The sequence below is a fragment of the Nansenia antarctica genome (genome assembly GCF_963989245.1).
Source record: "Nansenia antarctica genome assembly, chromosome: 11".
Classification (NCBI taxonomy): Eukaryota; Metazoa; Chordata; class Actinopteri; order Argentiniformes; family Microstomatidae; genus Nansenia; species Nansenia antarctica.
The window spans coordinates 1437491-1455791 of record NC_137681.1 but is presented as its reverse complement, the minus strand read 5'-3'; the positions used below and the strand labels follow the sequence as shown (position 1 = coordinate 1455791).

Genomic DNA, 18301 nt, shown 5'->3' with positions numbered 1-18301 from the left:
TACCACATCCCACAGGGGGACTGGGTGCAGACCCAAAAGGCCACTGAAGAACACTGAGCTCATTGTCATGTTCATGAAACCTGTTGTGGAGGCGACTCTCTGCTTTGTGACATGGTGCATTATCATGCTGGAGGCAACCATTAGAAGATGGGTACATTGTGGCCATGAAGGGATGCACATGGTCGGCAACAACACTCAAATAGGCTATGGTGTTCAAGTGATGATTGATTGGTATTAACAGGCCCAAAGTGTGCCAAGATTCCCCACACCAACGCACACACCACCTCCACCAGCTTGGACAGTTGACAGGTGTACGGGTGTTCCTAATAAAGTGTTCGGTGAGTATCCATATGTATCATATGTATCACATGGTACAGTTTTTTGCAGTCCCACTCATATTTTTCATGTTATTGGACAGATACAGTGAAGACAGACAGGAGAGTAAGGAGAAGAAGGGAGAGAGAGAGGGCATGTCAGCAGGGCACAGGCCGGATTCTAACCCATGCCGACATGGGCGTATGTGTGCTCACTGTGCTGTATGTGCACTGTAGACCGCGGTGCTAGACCACTGGACCACCCCAGGCTACACATGGTCCTGTTAATACAGGCTCTCCAGGGCAGGCTAACCTGATTACATGTAGTCTGGCGTTGCAGGTGAGGATGAGGCAGGTAGGCCCTGCTTCTCTAACAAGACTTCCAGGTCACATCCAAGAAGATGGACACTTGCCCACACGCTCAGCTGAACTGATATCCACACGGAGCTCCCTGTCTCTCAGCACCGACAATACCTCACTCAGCATGACCCCTCCCACCCCCCCCACCACCTCACCTCACCCACCCACCCCCACCCACCTCCACCCACCCCCACCCACCTCCACCCAACCCCACCAGTCACAATGACAACATTAGCATGTCACAGAGCAGCAGACTGCATCAGCAGGACCCCCCGTCTCCTCCAGGAGGTCATGTGACCTGCCCCGGGCGTGCGGGGAGGGACAGTCCCCCACAAGGACAAGAGTTTTTATTGGTCCTGACAGCCTCCATTTGTCTTTAAGGCGAAGCGTATGGCGCAGGGAGGGGGAGAAGCCCCATTGGCTGACAGGGCAGGGTTCATTTGCATAATCTTTGTGTGTCTGCATATTTCAGACTAAACCATTGTAACGAGTGCGGGTCCCCACAGGTGATGATGACAGCTTCCTGCTCCACTCTGTAAATGTGACTTAGTGAGAGAGCGGGTTTATTACTGTAAATGTTAACCACAATCACATGTCAGGTTAGCAGCTTACAAGTCTGTGTCTTCATGCCTGTGTGTGTGGAGTCGCTAGTGGAGTTGTTGCTCTGGTAGTAGGAATGCTACCTGCATATTGTTACATAGTACCTTATCAATTGCTTAGCAATTAAATTAATGGATTAATGGTAAATGGACTGCACTTATATAGCGCCTTATTCCAAAGCGCTTTACAACCTCATTTACAGCCTCTCATTCACCCATTCACACACACATTCACACACCAATGGCGCCAAGCTACCATGCAAGGCGCCGGCCGGCCCGCTCACTGGGAGCAATTTGGGGTTCAGTGTCTTGCCCAAGGACACTTCGACATGTGGCCAGCCGGGGCTCGAACCGCCGATCTGCCGACCTTGCGATAATTAGACGGTGGCTCTACCTCCTGAGACACAGCCCATATGATAGAACGCCCCATGTGACAAAACAACATGTGATAGAACATGTTGATTTTATACTGTGTTATAAGATGTTGATATTATACTGTGTTATAACATGTTGATATTATACTGTGATAGAACAACATGTTGATATTATGTCAACACCCTGCCAACATTTAAACAGGCCCTCAAAACACCACCTCTTCAAGCTCGCCTTCACCAGTTAACCCTCTCCCCCTCCCCTTCCCATGTGTCCCCAGCACTACCTTAATTAGGCCCCTATACTTTCTTTCTCTATTTATTTATTGTTTTTATTTATTATTACTACTCGATCTTTTCAGTTTGCAAAGCGTCTTTGAGTGTCTCGAAAAGCGCTATATAAGTCTAATGTATTATTAATTATTATTAATTATTATTATTATTATTATTATAACATGTTGATAGTGTACTGTGATGTAACATGTTGATATTATACTGTGTGTTACTAAGTGGCTGCAGCATTAGCACACAGGTCCTGTATCTGAAGTGGGAGTTAACAACCAGAGTTGTATCCTCTTCATCATAAGTGAACGCCGCCCCTCCTCCTCCTCCTCCTCCTCCTCCCTCCATCCTACAGCGGGAGAGAGAGAGAGAGAGAGAGAGAGAGAGAGAGAGAGAGAGAGAGAGAGAGAGAGAGAGAGAGAGAGAGAGAGAGAGAGAGAGAGAGAGAGAGAGAGAAACCCTTGGCAGTTCCAGGAAGGGGCTAATTAAACAGCTCAAAGAACTTTATTGTTCACGTCCAGCTCATTCAGACAAGACGGGCCAGAGAGGCTTTACTGCTGACGACAGGCGAGGAGGCGAGGCTTCACCGGCCGCGGCTAAACACTTCACTTATTACATATCAACCAACGTCTAACGCACGAAAGCTTCAAACCTTTTCGATTTTTACAACAACAATAACAACAACAGCAGCAGCAGCGAAAGCGACAACCACAACCATGTGGAGGAATCATGCTGATGCAGACAAACAGAGAACAGAATCCCTCTCCTCCAGCCCTCTCTCTCTCTCTCTCTCTCTCTCTCTCTCTCTCTCTCTCTCTCTCTCTCTCTCTCTCTCTCTCTCAGTGTGAGACGTGGTCGTTCTGCCTGCCGTTTCTCTGCTGCTATTATCGTGAGGGTTTCTTAACTTCACAAGTATTGAAAGACATGAACTACTGGTGTCCTGTAATTGCAAACAATTTCCCCATAACAATAACACAATATACAGTCACAGCAGTAAAGCTTTCGACCCCAGGCTTTTGGGAAGCTGTAATTCTGCGGTTTTGGGAGAAAAAAAACCATTCCACTTCTTCTATAACGTCCTTGTGGAAGTGCCACTCTGGAATGTCTCAGAGGATCAGCCCTCTCAATGGCCTGGCAGATAAACAACATTTGTATTCAATGCATGAGCTTTAATGCAGTTAGACTGAATGTAATAAAGCTCCACCACGGCGCTGCTACCCAGAGAACTGTGTTCTAGCCTCCCAACCCTCCATTACTAAAAGGGGAACGTGTCACAAGGTCCTCTACAGCCTGACCTTTAAAATGAACGCAATATGGCGAGGCTGTAAAATAATACTTTGACAGAGAGGCGCAAAACAGTTAAGGGCTTTCATTTGGGCCACACAATCGCATTTAAGAGAATTCCATTATCACCTCAACCAAATACGAGGAAAAGAAGGGCATAATAATATAATGATGTATGAAAATAGCCCATGGAGAATACAGGGTAGGAGTATGCAAACTTGAGCTGTTATGGGAAATAATGTCTCCGGGCTAGAATGCTTCAGTTGGCCAGTCCTTATCTCATTGGCTAATATTCTTATGTACTTATCCAGCTACTGTAGAGTCTAGAGAGAGCGTTTGTACAGAATCTACTGGGTTTCGCAAAACATAATATATATTTCATCAGTGGCCCTCGATTCCACTAGCCTAGCGATTTTACAACAGCGCTCTCACCTCCCTGGCTAGAGTGCACGTTGTTCCATAACTGGATATTACAAAATGTGCAGCCAGGGCAGAATAACTACAGAGTATTCACTCAGCACACTGACAAGACAGGACACAGGTCAAACATCAACTAAACTACTCCTCTCACACACACACACACACACACACACACACACACACACACACACACACAGAGACACACACACACACACACACACACAGACACACACACACACACACACACACACACACACACAGAGAGACACACAGAGACACACACACACACACACACACACACAGACACACACACACACACACACACACACACACACACACACACACACACACACACACACAGAGACACACACACACACACACACACACACACAGACACACACACACACAGAGACACACACACACACACACACACACACACACACACACACACCCTGGCTTATCTACAACAGTAGAACTGGAACACTTGCTTGCCCCTAAAAGCAGCAGCCACAGTGTTGTATAATTATTCGTTACACGCTTTTCAAACGACCTTGTTGATTTAGTGCAATTCATCCCGGTTGCTGTTGACACACTCTGGTAACGACACACACACACGCACGCACACACACGCACACACACACACACACACACACACACACACACACACACACACACACACACACACACACACACACACACACACACACACTCTCTCTGATTTGGGAACAGAACCGGGCACTGGCAACGGCTGGGAGGCATGGCGGCGCGAAAACTAATTGTTTAACCAAACTGAAGGGCTATTAAGACAGCCAGCGCAGGGCTCTTCAAAATGGTTGTCCATTATTTCTGCATGAATGACAGCGTGCTATGTAGAACCCCCCACCCCCGCACCCCCACCCCCCCCGGACCAGAGCTCCCCCCCCTCGTCAAACAAGCAAAGCCCTTCACTCATGTCATCATAATAAATATGAAATGTATACAATAGAATAAACAAGCGGATTGTTTTTATACCAAACACAGTGATTATCATGTTTCTCAGAGCGAACCCGGGTTTTTTAATTTCAAAAGCAGCCCAGGCCCCCAAACCACTCAACGTAATGACAGTTAATTACAGTGAAATACAACACGAAGCAAATACGTCCCCTGGGTCATTGATATGTCAGCGCGGTATGCAGAGCCGACCGTATTCCTACCATTAAAAAAAAAACTCTCTGAGGAGAGCGAATCTTTGACGAGCTGAAATGTAATGTTAGCATTCAGACGCCGTAACATCACTGCTGCAGCGACAGAGGCAGCAGCTGTGTCACCTCGCAGTGTAACCAGTTAATTGTTTGCCACATTGCCTTTGTGTGTGAGAGAGAGAGAGGCAGTGCTCCAGTTTAAGCTGACTGCAGTCTCGAGTCGAGCTGCCGGTTTGGGGCGAGGGGGGGGGGGGGGGGAGACACACTCAGCTCCGCCACAGAGACAAGATCTGTCACCCCGAGGTCAAACTGCACTCTTCTGTTTTCCTCTTTTTCGTCTCATAGAATCATCATATCTGATCTGCCACCACACACACACACACACACAACAAAAAACAACAACTGTATTTTATTTTAGGGCTAATATGTTTTGGTAGGTCAACTTAAGTAAGTGCAAAAAAAAAAAAAAAAAGAAGAAATGGAACAAAGATAATATTTTGAGAACAGACGTTTTTAGATGTTATAGCGTCGGCGGTACGCTAGCTAACGTGGTTCAGATGGCGGAGGGAGATGTCCTCTAGCTGCGAGGTACTGTAGCAGAAATTAATATGGATAGATACATCTAGTCAGGAACATCTGCAGGGAGTCCACTGCAGTACCTGGAACCTCTCTCTGTGGAGGGGGAGGGAGGGGGGAGGGGGGGAGGGAGGGAGGGGGGGGGAGGAGGGGGGGTACGGGCAGAGCGAGCGCAATATATTAAAACCCACCAAGGCTTCTGCTATGACACACTGTGCCGACTACCTCATTTAAAATGCATCCCATAATAAGAGAAGCTCATTCGGAATCATTAACCTGCCTGCAGTGACTGTCTGTGGTTAAAGGGGCATTTCAGCATCTGAATTTCTGAAATCTGAAAGTTTTGTCAAAAGTAATCATTATGTATGTAGAGAAGAGTTCACATCTCCACGCCATCTGTTGTACAGCTCCAGCTACAGCGATATGCCTTAAAGCCTTAATCCAAAACAAATGTAGAAGAAGATAAGCGCTTGTCTCCGTATCCCTGATTTTGGTTTAGGAGCTTTTCGAGAGTCTTAAAAACCTTAAAAACCTGTGGAAAAAATAGAGTTGATTTTGAAGTAAAACTGTCCCTTTAACATGCGGAGAAGTCCTGTTTGATGGATCAGTCACACGAGCGCAGAGACAGAACAGCTCATAGGAACAGGAAATCAAAACCTGGAGGTGAAAAGGGAAACTTCAGACAGATGTCTGACATAGGATCCATCACCGACACATTTCCCATGATCCCCCGGTGCATCCATCAATCACCGGCCCAATAGTGTTGTCTCCCCCCGTCCTTCCAAATAAGGCTTGGAAACCGACATCTCCTCTGCCTGATAAATACTCTCCTCCTAAGCCACTTCATCATAAACATGATTCACTATCCAGCACCGAAGGGGCTTTTGACGAGTTGACCTAAAAAGTCAAACCTCCTCCACTCCACCAAAAAGAGCTTTGGGGCGGCCCAAACGACGGAACATCTTAATTAACTAGATGGGAATGAAACAAGAGCCACTGACTGAAATGTAATTTAGACACTTGTGTGTGCTTGGAAGAAAGACAAGGCTGTTTTGGCTAACACCACCACCGCTAATACCTTTGTGTGTGTGTGTGTGTGTGTGTGTGTGTTGGCTACAATGCTGTGGTGGTGGGGTGCCCATGTGACCAGTGAGAGCTCTGAGAGCTGCACTGACGAGTGTCACAAGCGCTCATTAACACAGATCACAGTCAGCCAGGCACGCTGGGGGCTGCGAACCACGGCCTCACCGGGGAACTCCGCTAATAGAACTTTGACCTTCCACCCTCACCCACCCTCACCCACCCTCCCTTACAACTTCAACCTACATTTAACTTTCAGAGGGCCTCATTCTGTTATGGCTTAGCCACTGTGTCCACCACTCCCTCCCTCCCTCCCTGCCCACTCCCTCCCTCCCTCCCTCCCTCCCTCCCTCCCTCCCTCCCTCCCTCCCTCCTTCATTCCCTCTCTCTCTCCACTTCCCAAGCATAGAAACAGCCAGGCCATGTTAGCTATGTGAGGGGGAAAGGAGATTAATCAGTATCAGGATCTAAAAATATTCCTGTGAGCAGTAAACACATGCCATTCAGCTTCCCCTTTAATTTAAGCAGCCCTGCCATTGCTGCCTCAGCGTGTTTATTGGCTATTGTTGAAACAGAAGGGGGGGGATTGAAAAAAATCCCCTTTAAAGGATTAATTTGATGTAAAAAAGAAAGCACAACCCCTGAGTACAATACTTGGTGTTGCGCCGAAGCGCGTTACATAACACGGAGAGGATGTGACAATATGCAAACATTCGAGCATTCATAATGTGAAACATTACCGCACTGGGCTGGGCTTTCAACCCAATCTACTGCAGGGAGAGAACACAGAGAGGGACAGCGAGCTACTACTATATCAAGCAGGCGATCTTCTCTTCACAACGTTTGTCCTGTAAACAGCATTTCTTTAAAAGTGAAAATTATCCTCTGTGGTGCTTCTTCCTGTTTTGGTTTTTTATCTCGTAGAGTTTCTGTCACCACATAAAAGCTTCTGTAAACACGCTGCACAGATAAACATTCTGAAAAAGCCCGTTTCCGTTTCACAGAATATCTGAGGAAACAGTCAGGTAGTCTGAACACACACTGTATCCAGGCTGTAGCTAAAAACCAATAGATGTTACCGGGGGTCGGTTCATTGTTTACTTTAAGGGCCAAGCCCTTCATTTGCATATGCCACGCTGAAAATAACAATGAAGAAATAGTCTTCTGAAATACTTCACACACAAGTAATAGCTCTGCTCTGCACTATGTGAGACCTTGCACTATGCAAAACAGACAACACGCTGGGACTGAGTTGTAAAACCTAAAAAAAGGGACTAACTTAAAATACAAAAATATCAAATTACAAGTTTCAGATGATTTCATGAGGCTCATAACCCGGGACCCACATAATAAGCTCTTTAAACATGACACCATCCTTCAACATCTAGTTCATTATTTTAGCCCAGTTAAAATGACCAACCCTGTCACATTCCACAGAGCCTTATAGATATAACACTGACCAATTGTGTGAGGGAGAGAGAGAGAGAGGGAGGGGAGGGGGGGGGGTCATACATACATAAATATATAATAAAAACAAAAGGAATTCATCCTGTAACGAGGATAGAATGTTTTCCCCAAACAGTGCACGCACACACGGAGAGGAGGGGAAAGTCCTAGAAACTAGTATTTGTTTTAAAAGCGATTATCAGATATTTCTGTGGTGTTTTCAGTCAGATCCACGTAGTCAAACTCATTACATGTTTACGGGGGAAAGGCGCTGAGGGTGTCAGCGTGATAATAAATCACCATCAGCCACAGAGCCACAGAGCCACAGAGCCACAGAGCTACCTGTATGTACGCAGCACCCACCCCAGCCATGCCAAGAGAAACCAGGCCACGCACAACCTCACCCAGATGAGATCTGTTAAAAGTATAATTAAATACCATATCAGCCTTTAAGTGACATTTTATTTCAGACTCGAGTCTATAAAGCGGAAATTTTTATTACCAGCAGCTAGTGCATGAAGAAAAAAAAAAAGAAGAAAAAAAAAGAAAAAGAAAAACCCCCAGACTCGAAGGCCTTGAAAGGAAAGGTTCCATTTTTTACTATGAATTATTTATCTGCCCTGTAAGTAGTCAGCGGGGGATACAAGGAGACTCAAAAAACCCCTAGCTCAATATTTTCTTTCTCTGGTAGGAGCATTCCAAATCAATGCACATCATCATGGCTAACATTTCTAGAGTCGGTTAATAAAAGCAGGAAGGAAGGGAGGGGAGGGAGGGAGGGAGGGGAGGCGTGAAAATGCCTATTCAAGTGTTGACATGCACGTCTTCTTTTTCTGGAGCGGTGGAACAGAGCCGTCCGCTTCTCTCTTTCTGAAGGGGGGGGGGACGCGTTTCTGAAGGAGGGAGGGGGGGGGGGGGGGGGGGAGAAGAGAAGCGTCGACTCTGCGTCTCAGGAGGATTTATTGCCAAGAATGAGCTTTTTTCGGAATGAAGAGGAGAGGAGAGGAGCCAGCAGCGTAATTAGTCCAAATCACAGAGGAGAAACACTAAAAATATCAGCCGCAACCTCAAATGTCACTCTGCTACAGATAATCCGTTCTGAAAGGCAGCAGGAGGATCCTGAGTTATTTCGCCCGGTGCCGCTGCCAGTGCCGGAGCCAAGAAGAGTACAGTGTCATCTGTAAACAGCGACATTACAGTGACGCGTCCTCGTCCTCGGCTACAGTAAGAGAGAGGAGAGAGAGAGAGGAGAGAGGCCTTGGAGGGGGAGAATTTGCCACTTTCACAGAGGTTGACTTCAATTAATCCACACGCCCTGGAGAGAGAATACATTACACCGCTGGTTCACTCAACAGACAACTGTTAAGTTATGCTGATGAACGATCCATTACCAGGGACTTAACAATGCAACCGTGTGTGTGTGTGTGTCTGTGCATGGGCGTGCACGTGCATGCATGTGCATGCGTGCATGTGCAGCCACGCGCGCGCGTCCGAGCACCACATGCATGTGCAGCCGTGTGTGCCTGAGTGTGCATGTGCATGCCTGGGTATACAGTGTGTGTTAGGTGGGGGTGGTTGGAGCTCTCAGCACTTTTAATAAAGTATTTCATCCTCAGCTCACAGCTGTCCTGAAGCCCAGAGGCCCTGAGCTGCGCTTGTGAAGGGGAAATAATGGCAATTTGGTTTTAATTTGACGTGATGCATTACAAACAGTTTACTGGGAGAGGAGGAAAAAAACACATTCTGGGGCGTTCGTTCTATCGGAAGTTCTCTCTCTCCCTCTCTCTCTCTATGTCTCTCTCTCTCTCTCTCTCTCTCTCTCTATGTCTCTCTCTCTCTCTCTCTCCCTCTCTCTCTCTCTCTCTCTCTCCCTCTCTCTCTCTCTGTCTCTCTGTCTCTCTCTCTCTCTCTCTCTCTCTCTCTCTCTCTCTCTCCTCTACGGGAGGCTGTCCTCTCGCATCTCATGTGCAGTTCATAAACTGAATATCGCAGCAAACTGCAATGCAACAGAAATACAGAACACCTAGGGCACCAGCGGGAAGGTAAATGCCACTGGATTTCACATCACAGCCTTTCAAGGAGGGAAGCCTTCACCCTGGTCACGGCAGGGCCTGGATGACGAGGGAAACGTGAGACACGTTGAAAGGGAGAGAGAGGGGCTGGGAGGTTAATCTGAAAGAGAGAGGGGTTCTGGGAGGTTAATCTGATCTCTGTGTCAACTAAGTATTGTCCTCATCCTCCTCCTCCTCTGCCATTCTTGCAATACCTCAATTAATGACACTTTTACATGGAAGGAAGATCTGGAAAGTCTTGAACATCAAGAGCGTGGCATGGCTTAGTTACTTCATAAAGAAGAGAAAACAAAAGAGAAAAAAACCTCCCCTGCCAGCGAGCTGGGAGTCATAACATGTTGAAATGAATACCTTGGAATGATCTGGAATGATCTGGCGTTTCAGGAAACCAAGAGAGCATTGTTAAATTAATATGAACTGCTAAAATACTGACCTCACAGACAAAACACAAATGTGGATGCCATTTTTATGTGCCCCCCCCCATCCCTTCCCTCCCCACCCCACCCCTCCCCACCCAACCCTCCCACCCCACCCCACCCCACCCACCCCACCCCACCCCACCCACCCCACCCCACCCCACCCACCCCACCCCACCCCACCCTACCCCACCCCACCCCTCGCCTCAGCTCTGTTTTTAGCCCAGTAAACGATGTTTCTCAAGGCTTTGCTTTACTGGGAGCGTCTGTGATCTGCGCCTGGGCGCGAGGAGCATGTTATTCATTACCCAGAAATAAGAGGATATTGTACCTCAGCAGACTATTATGCAAATTCCACTCAGGGGTAAAAACGTTCCCCGACTTTTAAGAAGGTATTTGTTTTCCGTTATGCAGAAGAGGAGTTGTGAACCCTGCGGTATATGGAAAACTGTCGAAAAAGCAAGAACTTTTTGGGAAATGCGTTTGAAAAAATACCAAGAAAAAAAATAAAAACTCCTCCCGTTCGGTTTCTCCTTGAATTCTTAATATGACACATGGGCGAGGCATATGGGCTATTAAAAAATGCATGACCTTTAGTAATTCAATCCCGATTGTGAAATAAGTGCATAAGAGAGAGAGAGAGAGAAAAAAATGAATCGTTAAACATAATGCAGAAAACAGTACGTGAAAAGATACTGTATGAGCTCAGGGCCAAGCCAGCCGGAGAGAGAGAGAGAGAGAGAGAGAGAGAGAGAGGAGAGAGAGAGAGAGACAGAGAGAGAGAGAGAGAGAGAGAGAGAGGGAGAGAGAGATTGAGAGAGAGAGAGAGAGAGAGAGAGAGAGAGAGAGAGAGAGAGAGAGAGAGAGAGAGAGAGAGAGAGAGAGAGAGAGAGAGGCTCTGCGATGCGAAGCCAAAACGTAATGCTACGCACCCCAATTTTGGTAACACAATAATGCAAATACAGACTTACAGAGCAGGCGAGCCTTTGTGCTGGTCTAATTGTAGGGTGTGCACACGTAAAACAGTAATCATTTAACGTCTGTTCACTTAACTGCTCATACATACACCCCCCCCCCCCCCCCCCTTCGAGAGCGTATTAAACCGTTAGAGAGGGGAGGGTGTCTGCCCTGTGCTGTCCATGGTCTCACTACACAAGCAGTAACAGATATGTAAGGGGTTGAACATCTGGATAGCATTAATAACCTGCATTAAAAACCCACCAGAGCCAAATACAAGAAAAGAGCTCCCATGGAACTTGTTTTATGTTTCCTACTTTAGCCAAACTGCTAAATGTTTTTCGGGGGAAAGGAGAGAGAGAGGGAAAGGCAAACAGCGGTCTTTCAAACAAACAAACTGCTTGTATTTAATTTAAGGAGACAAACTGAGACAATTTCATATCCTCCATGTGGTCAAACAGAACCGGCGCCCCCTGTAAACAGCAGCAGAGGAGGAGGAGAGAGAGATAGATCTGCTCAGCAGCAGCACACTGTCTAACCCCCAGACCCTTAATGCTCAAGACAAATTCTCCTACGATTTGTTTGTTTAAGGGCTGAGAGGCTCGAGGCCTATCCGATTGCTGGAGGAACTCTGTAATAGGCACCTCTCTCTCTCCTCTCTCCTCTCCTCTCCTCCTCTCTCCTCCTCTCTCCTCTCTCCTCTCTCCTCTCTCCTCTCTTTCTCCTCCTCTCTCTCTCTCTCTGCTCTTCTCTCTCTCTCTCTCTCTCTCTCTGCTCTTCTCTCCTCTCTCCTCTCTCCTCTCCTCCTCTCCTCTCTCTCTCCTCTCCTCTCCTCCTCTCTCCTCCTCTCTCCTCTCTCCTCCTCTCCTCCTCTCTCCTCCTCTCTCCTCTCTCTCCTCCTCTCCTCCTCTCTCTCTCTCTCTCTCTCTCTTCTGTCCTCTCTCTCTCTCCTCCTCTCTCTCCTCCTCTCCTCTCTTCTCTCCTGCCTCTTGTTTCCTCTTCCAGTCCAGTGGAAGGGTTAGAAGGGAAGAAAGGAGCGACTGATGTTTCGCAATATTTCTAAACACTGACTTCCGTCCTCTGGATGATGAATCTTTTCCCAGTATCTAATTATTCAGATGTTCCAGAGCCACATGTTCTCACCACACACACACACACAGACACACACACACACACACACACACACACACACACACACACACATGTTCTCACCAGAAGGCCTCGCCCACCAAAGCTTCCTAGCCCTCCCAGAGTCTTAATAACATCACACTGCCTCTGAACGACACACACACACATGCACAGACACATGCAAGTGCACAACACACACAGACACACACACACACACGCACGCACGTGCACTTGCACAAAACACACACACACACACACACACTCACACATACACGCACACACACACACACACATGCACGAAACCCCCACCCACACACACACACACATGCACACACGTGCACAACACACAGACGACGCACACCAAACGCGTACAACGCGCGCACGCATTTCTGATGTTGCCTGGAAATACCAATATTATGCTGAGGAGCTAGAATCCCCTCTGACTGACTGACTGACTGACTGACTGACTGACTGACTGACTAGCGATCCTCCCAACACATCTCTCCGCAAAAAGGAGACACCATTCCATTTCTCTCTCTCTAGTCTTTAGTGAAAACACACGGCCTGCAATTACACAGGGCCACATTGATGTGGAAGTGCTGAGATCTGCAGCTCGGGAGCACAGAGAAGAAGGCTTCTCTCTCTTCTCTTCTCTCTTTTCATGGGGGAAGAAAATAAATGACCCATTTTTATAGCTTGTGTATGTGGTAAACATACCACGGAACCAGATCCTGCCCAGGCCGCTTCCCTGTTCACAACCAGCCCTAGAGAGAGCCCCCACAATGCCCCACAAGCCCCCACAATCTCCGGTATTACCGTAATTTGATTTATTAAAGTGCAAATGATTAACACTCGAGAACAATAGCTTTTTTTTTTTTTTTTCTTTTTTTTTTTTTTTACAGAGAGGGCTCTCTTGATGATAAATAACAATGGATCGCTTTGTCTCCAACCATCTCCCCCATTAGACAACGGGCTAGCATTAATTCGCCACTTCATTGTTATGCACGAATCATACCATAATTACACACGCAGCATTCCTGTCACACAGAAAGGCTTGTCTAAAGGAATAGAAAGCATTTCCTTTGTGCAGCATTCAAACGCCCCAGTCATGCTAATTGAAGTAGTTTGTTCGTAATTATATATTTTTTTTTTGCATATCCTTAACTCGCATACAAATACGTGTACTCCCAAGGCTTGAGAAACATAGACATGAAACACAGGAACCACACAGAGAACATTTGAATACAGACGACAGAACGTTTGTCTAAACTACAGATGTGCGATGAGCTTACGACTAAAGGGAAAACCGGCACTTTGAATAAAACACAAAGGAAAATGTGAAACCCTTCGCTAATATCAGCTCAGCTTTAACTTGGGCGAGTGAGAAATGCAAATGTCTCTCTGTAATACCATGAAAGCACAGTCCACCAACCTGCCTCCTAGGGAAGGAGATTAATTCAGGAGCAGAAGTGGTTTTGCTCAGAACGTTGCATCAACGTTCAATAATTCACCAGTGTCTCCATTGCATTACCTCATAAAAACATTCTCCTGATTTTCCCAAACTTGAGATGATCGACTACAGTTGGACTATGTCACTTCTTTTGGGGGGGTTTGAGTGACATCAAATGGTAAACAGACTGACTTATATAGCGCCTTTATCCAAAGCGCTTTACAACGGCCTCTCATTCACCCATTCACACACACATTCACACACCAATGGCGGCAAGCTACCATGCAAGGCGCCGGCCCGCTCACTGGGAGCAATTTGGGGTTCAGTGTCTTGCCCAAGGACACTTCGACATGTGGCCAGCCGGGGCTCCAACCGCCGATCTGCCGACCTTGCGATCATTAGACGGCGGCTCTACCTCCTGAGACACAGCCTCATCAGTGGTCTCTCTGCTGGGAGTGTGTGTGAGTGTCAGAGACGTGTCTGAAGGTGTGTCAGCTGGGAGGAATGCTCAGTGTTGACCCGTGCTGTCATAACTGACCCGCTGGGGGTCAGGGTCAGGGTCAGGGGTCAGGGCCCAGGCACTCTGGGCGCTGTAAACAACATCACCTCCCTCACCTGATCTCCCTCACCTGACACAACCACTTTCTACAAGTGTTTCCTTGACAGGGAAGTGAACAAACAACATATATCTGACATAGGCTATATATAACAACATATAAATAACGTGAAACAATACTATTGTGCAATATGACAACCCTATTGCAATGACAATACTATTGTGCAATATGACAACCCTAGTCGTCTATCTGTACAGTATAGTACAGTGGATTGTGTACATAGCCTTTATTTATGTAAACCAGCTCCTTCCCTTCTTGTGATTTTTTTTTTAAAGTTTTTTTTTTTTTTTCCTTTCCTAACACCAGGGGAGCCACCCCTCCTAAATTTCGTTGTTTGGTACCTGTACTGTAGCAATGACAATAAAGTCCATTCATTCATTCATTCATATATCTGACATAGGCTATATATAACAACATATATCTGACATATATATATATATATATATATATATATATATATATATATAACAACATATATCTGACATCTTCATCTAAACTCCTCAGTTCCTGCCAGTGACAAGCGTACCCATAACATCATGCAGCTACCACTATTCTTCACACGAGAGAGGGTGCAGAAACTGCATTGCATAAGTAGCTAGATTTGCACTAAACTTAATGCTTTGTAGTAAAACCAAATAAACCCATTCCCAGACACTTTATCTCTGCTGTATCACTTGAATGTCTTGTTGTAGACACAATTATGGATATGAGATACATTCTTTTTCCATTAGGGGATTCTTTTTGGCAACTTGGTTATAGATCAATTTGGTTGTGACTGAGATGATGTTGTCTCATCGACTGTGCTTTTTCCTCTCCGCCAGATGTGTGTAAGTCTCCCCAGGCCTCAGGGTAGATGTGTGTAAGTCTCCCAGGCCTCAGGGTAGATGTGTGTAAGTCTCCCAGGCCTCAGGGTAGATGTGTGTAAGTCTCCCAGGCCTCAGGGTAGATGTGTGTAAGTCTCCCAGGCCTCAGGGTAGATGTGTGTAAGTCTCCCAGGCCTCAGGGTAGATGTGTGTAAGTCTCCCCAGGCCTCGGGGTAGATGTGTGTAAGTCTCCCCAGGCCTCAGGGTCACATTCCTGAGCAGTTTTGTTCCTCTCCATCTGCTCAATTTGTAATGACAACCTGATCCACACAGTGTGTCATTGATTTCTATGCAAATCAGAGACCCTATAAAAATAATGATATTGATTCCAAAATGACATGAACTATTAACCTTTTATTAAGATTAAATTCAGACTAAATTCAGAATTAAGACTAAATTCAACTTATTGGGTGATTTCTAGATGACGTCTCTGCATCATTGAAAAGGGTCTGAATACTTATGTACATGATGTATTTCAATTTTAATACATTTAGTGAAATTTCCAAAAAAGTGATTTCACGTTGTCATTCTGGGGTATTGTGTGTGGGATTGACAGGAAATTATTTGAATTTAATCCATTTTAAATCGAGGCTATAAACACGTGGAAAAAGTGAAGGGGTCTGAATACTTTCCGAATGCCCAGATGTACATCTGACACATATATAACAAGATATATCTGAGAATAAAACACAAGCATGGATTTATTTCACAGGGAATAAGAACCTGTGAGAATTAGAAGCTGTCCAGGAATTACTTAGCATACGTCAAAACAGCGACAGATGGCGACGCCCCGGAGTTCATGATGACTTCTCCATAAATAGTCTTCCTTCTTCTCTTCCCCTTTTTCTTTCTTTCTTTCTTCTGAAATGTTCTGGATTTCCCTCCCAAAAAAGTACTTGCTTCAGCATTGCCAAAGAGGTTTAGAATCACTGTTACTCGCCATCCAAGAAAGCTGGGAGTTTAATGGCTACTCTAAATGCAGCAGATTTTCCGCCAAGTAACTATCATACCGAGCATAAAAAGCACTTGGAAGAAAGTTTTTCTCCGATTTTCTCATCGCTCTCTGATGTGTTTCAAAATGTCCCAGAATTAAATCTGCGCCTTTGTAATAAATCCCGCCTGTGGTAACTCTTACATGACCAATGACTTCATTGCGTTGAGATCAGGGCCTTTAATAAATACCACTCCGGAGTAACTTAAACAAAAAGTCCTTCCAACGGATCCCCTTACCACTTGCCAAGGCACTCTTTCCCAAACTCAGGGGAGAGAGAGAGAGAGAGGCCAGGGCAATCAGGATACTTAACATGCACAGGTCTGTCAGTGCTTGCTTACATCTCCTTCTCAAACTATCAGAAAAACATATGTGTTCCCAAGGAAAGGCTCCTGGGATCACTTACAGCGTCATAAATACAGTACGTTTCCATTCCCCGCACTCAAAGACACGTCCCTTGTTTGCCTTGGCTAATTGTAACATCCAGAGTTTGTGGACCCTAGCCGCTCAGCTGCTCAACAGAGATTAGATATGCGAGTCTGCTGACCTAATGGGATAGCTCTTGTTAATATGACCATAACCACACGCACCCGTAACACAAAACAGAACAAAACATGCTAAGTATACCCTAGGCTAATTTAAAGCCCCATGTTACAGAATGACTTACTAACTCCTCTCAACTGTACGCCGAGGGGTAAGCTCGACTTTCATTGTTTCCGTGGGTTGAAGGTCATTAGCGACACGATGTTAATGTGGAGCGCAGAGACACGCTGCAATGATCAGAGCCACTGCGGAACAGATGGCCTCCCCTCCTCTGTAACATCAAGGCTACTTCTACTCCACAGTCCCCAGGGTCATTGACTATGCTTCTATCATCACAGATTGACACAGTGATTTGACCCGAACATCGGAAAAACAATCTGTGGAATTGTGCTGACCACATCGATGAGGCCAGACCTCTGTCATTGACTCTGTGAGCTCTCTCTCTTCCTGTTTGGGGTGGGGGGGGGGGGGCAGGGGGGGGGGGGGGGGGCTGGCAGAGGCGCAGCGGAGCTGACTGTAGAACTTGACAAAAAGCCAGTGTGTCCGTCTCAATTACCCCTCCGATAATCAAAGCTCATCAAAGTCACTTCCTACCACAGCATAAACAGTAGCGTTCGGGCCGGGTGCCACGAGGTTCAACATCAGACCCACTCTGTCACGCCTGGGTGAGCCGCCGGGCCTGAACTAGGGCGGACGGACGGATTGACAAACAGGACCGATCGGCCCGATCAGCCCGAAAGGAGACCTAACCCTAACCCTGTACCTAATATAATAAAGCACGTCCGAATACTTTGACAGCGTCTGAGGGGTTTGAGGTTGTCGATACAGATACAGCCTCGGAGCTCTGAGCACTTCTGTGACGACTCCGTTTAGTTTCCAAAGTACCACCAGGCGTACGAACCAAACGAAATCAACTGCCTGCAGCACCAACGGGACTTCAAAACACATTTCGTGAGCTTAGAATGATAAGGTTCTATCTCCGTCTAGGGCAGTTCAGAGATATTGAGCGTCAAAGTTTTTACATTCCATTATGTTTTGTGAAATGGAACCTTTGTATTTTATTAATTACTAACAAAAAATGTAAAAATGGATCAGATTATGTAAAAAAAATGAATTTTGACAAAAATGGAGATAGAACCTTAGAATTCTAACGTCACGATATTCAACAAGTGGTGTGTGTATCTGAGCCTGGTCTGCTCTGCTCAGCAGGGCCTCAGTGGGGGGTGTGTTCGTGTGTTCAAATCGCGGAGCGCGTCTTACCGAATTCGTCGCAGACGCTCTGGTTGTCCAGGAGCTCGGGGTGGTCGAAGGTGTCCCTGCAGTAGAGGATGCGCGTGTGGTCTGTCAGGGA

At 46.4% G+C, this 18301-nt stretch overlaps 1 protein-coding gene across 1 annotated transcript in view; it reads right to left on the bottom strand.

Moving 5' to 3' along the window:
• The window catches only part of arid5b (AT-rich interaction domain 5B), a gene marked incomplete at both ends in the record, with an annotated part of 98769 nt that overhangs the window by 55205 nt on the left and 25263 nt on the right, over positions 1-18301 (bottom strand). Inside the window, one exon of the mRNA XM_080541872.1 lies at positions 18211-18301. This exon is cut by the window's right edge and continues 140 nt beyond it. Within this exon, the coding sequence (XP_080397998.1) occupies positions 18211-18301 (91 nt within the window). The remainder of the gene's footprint in view (positions 1-18210) is intronic.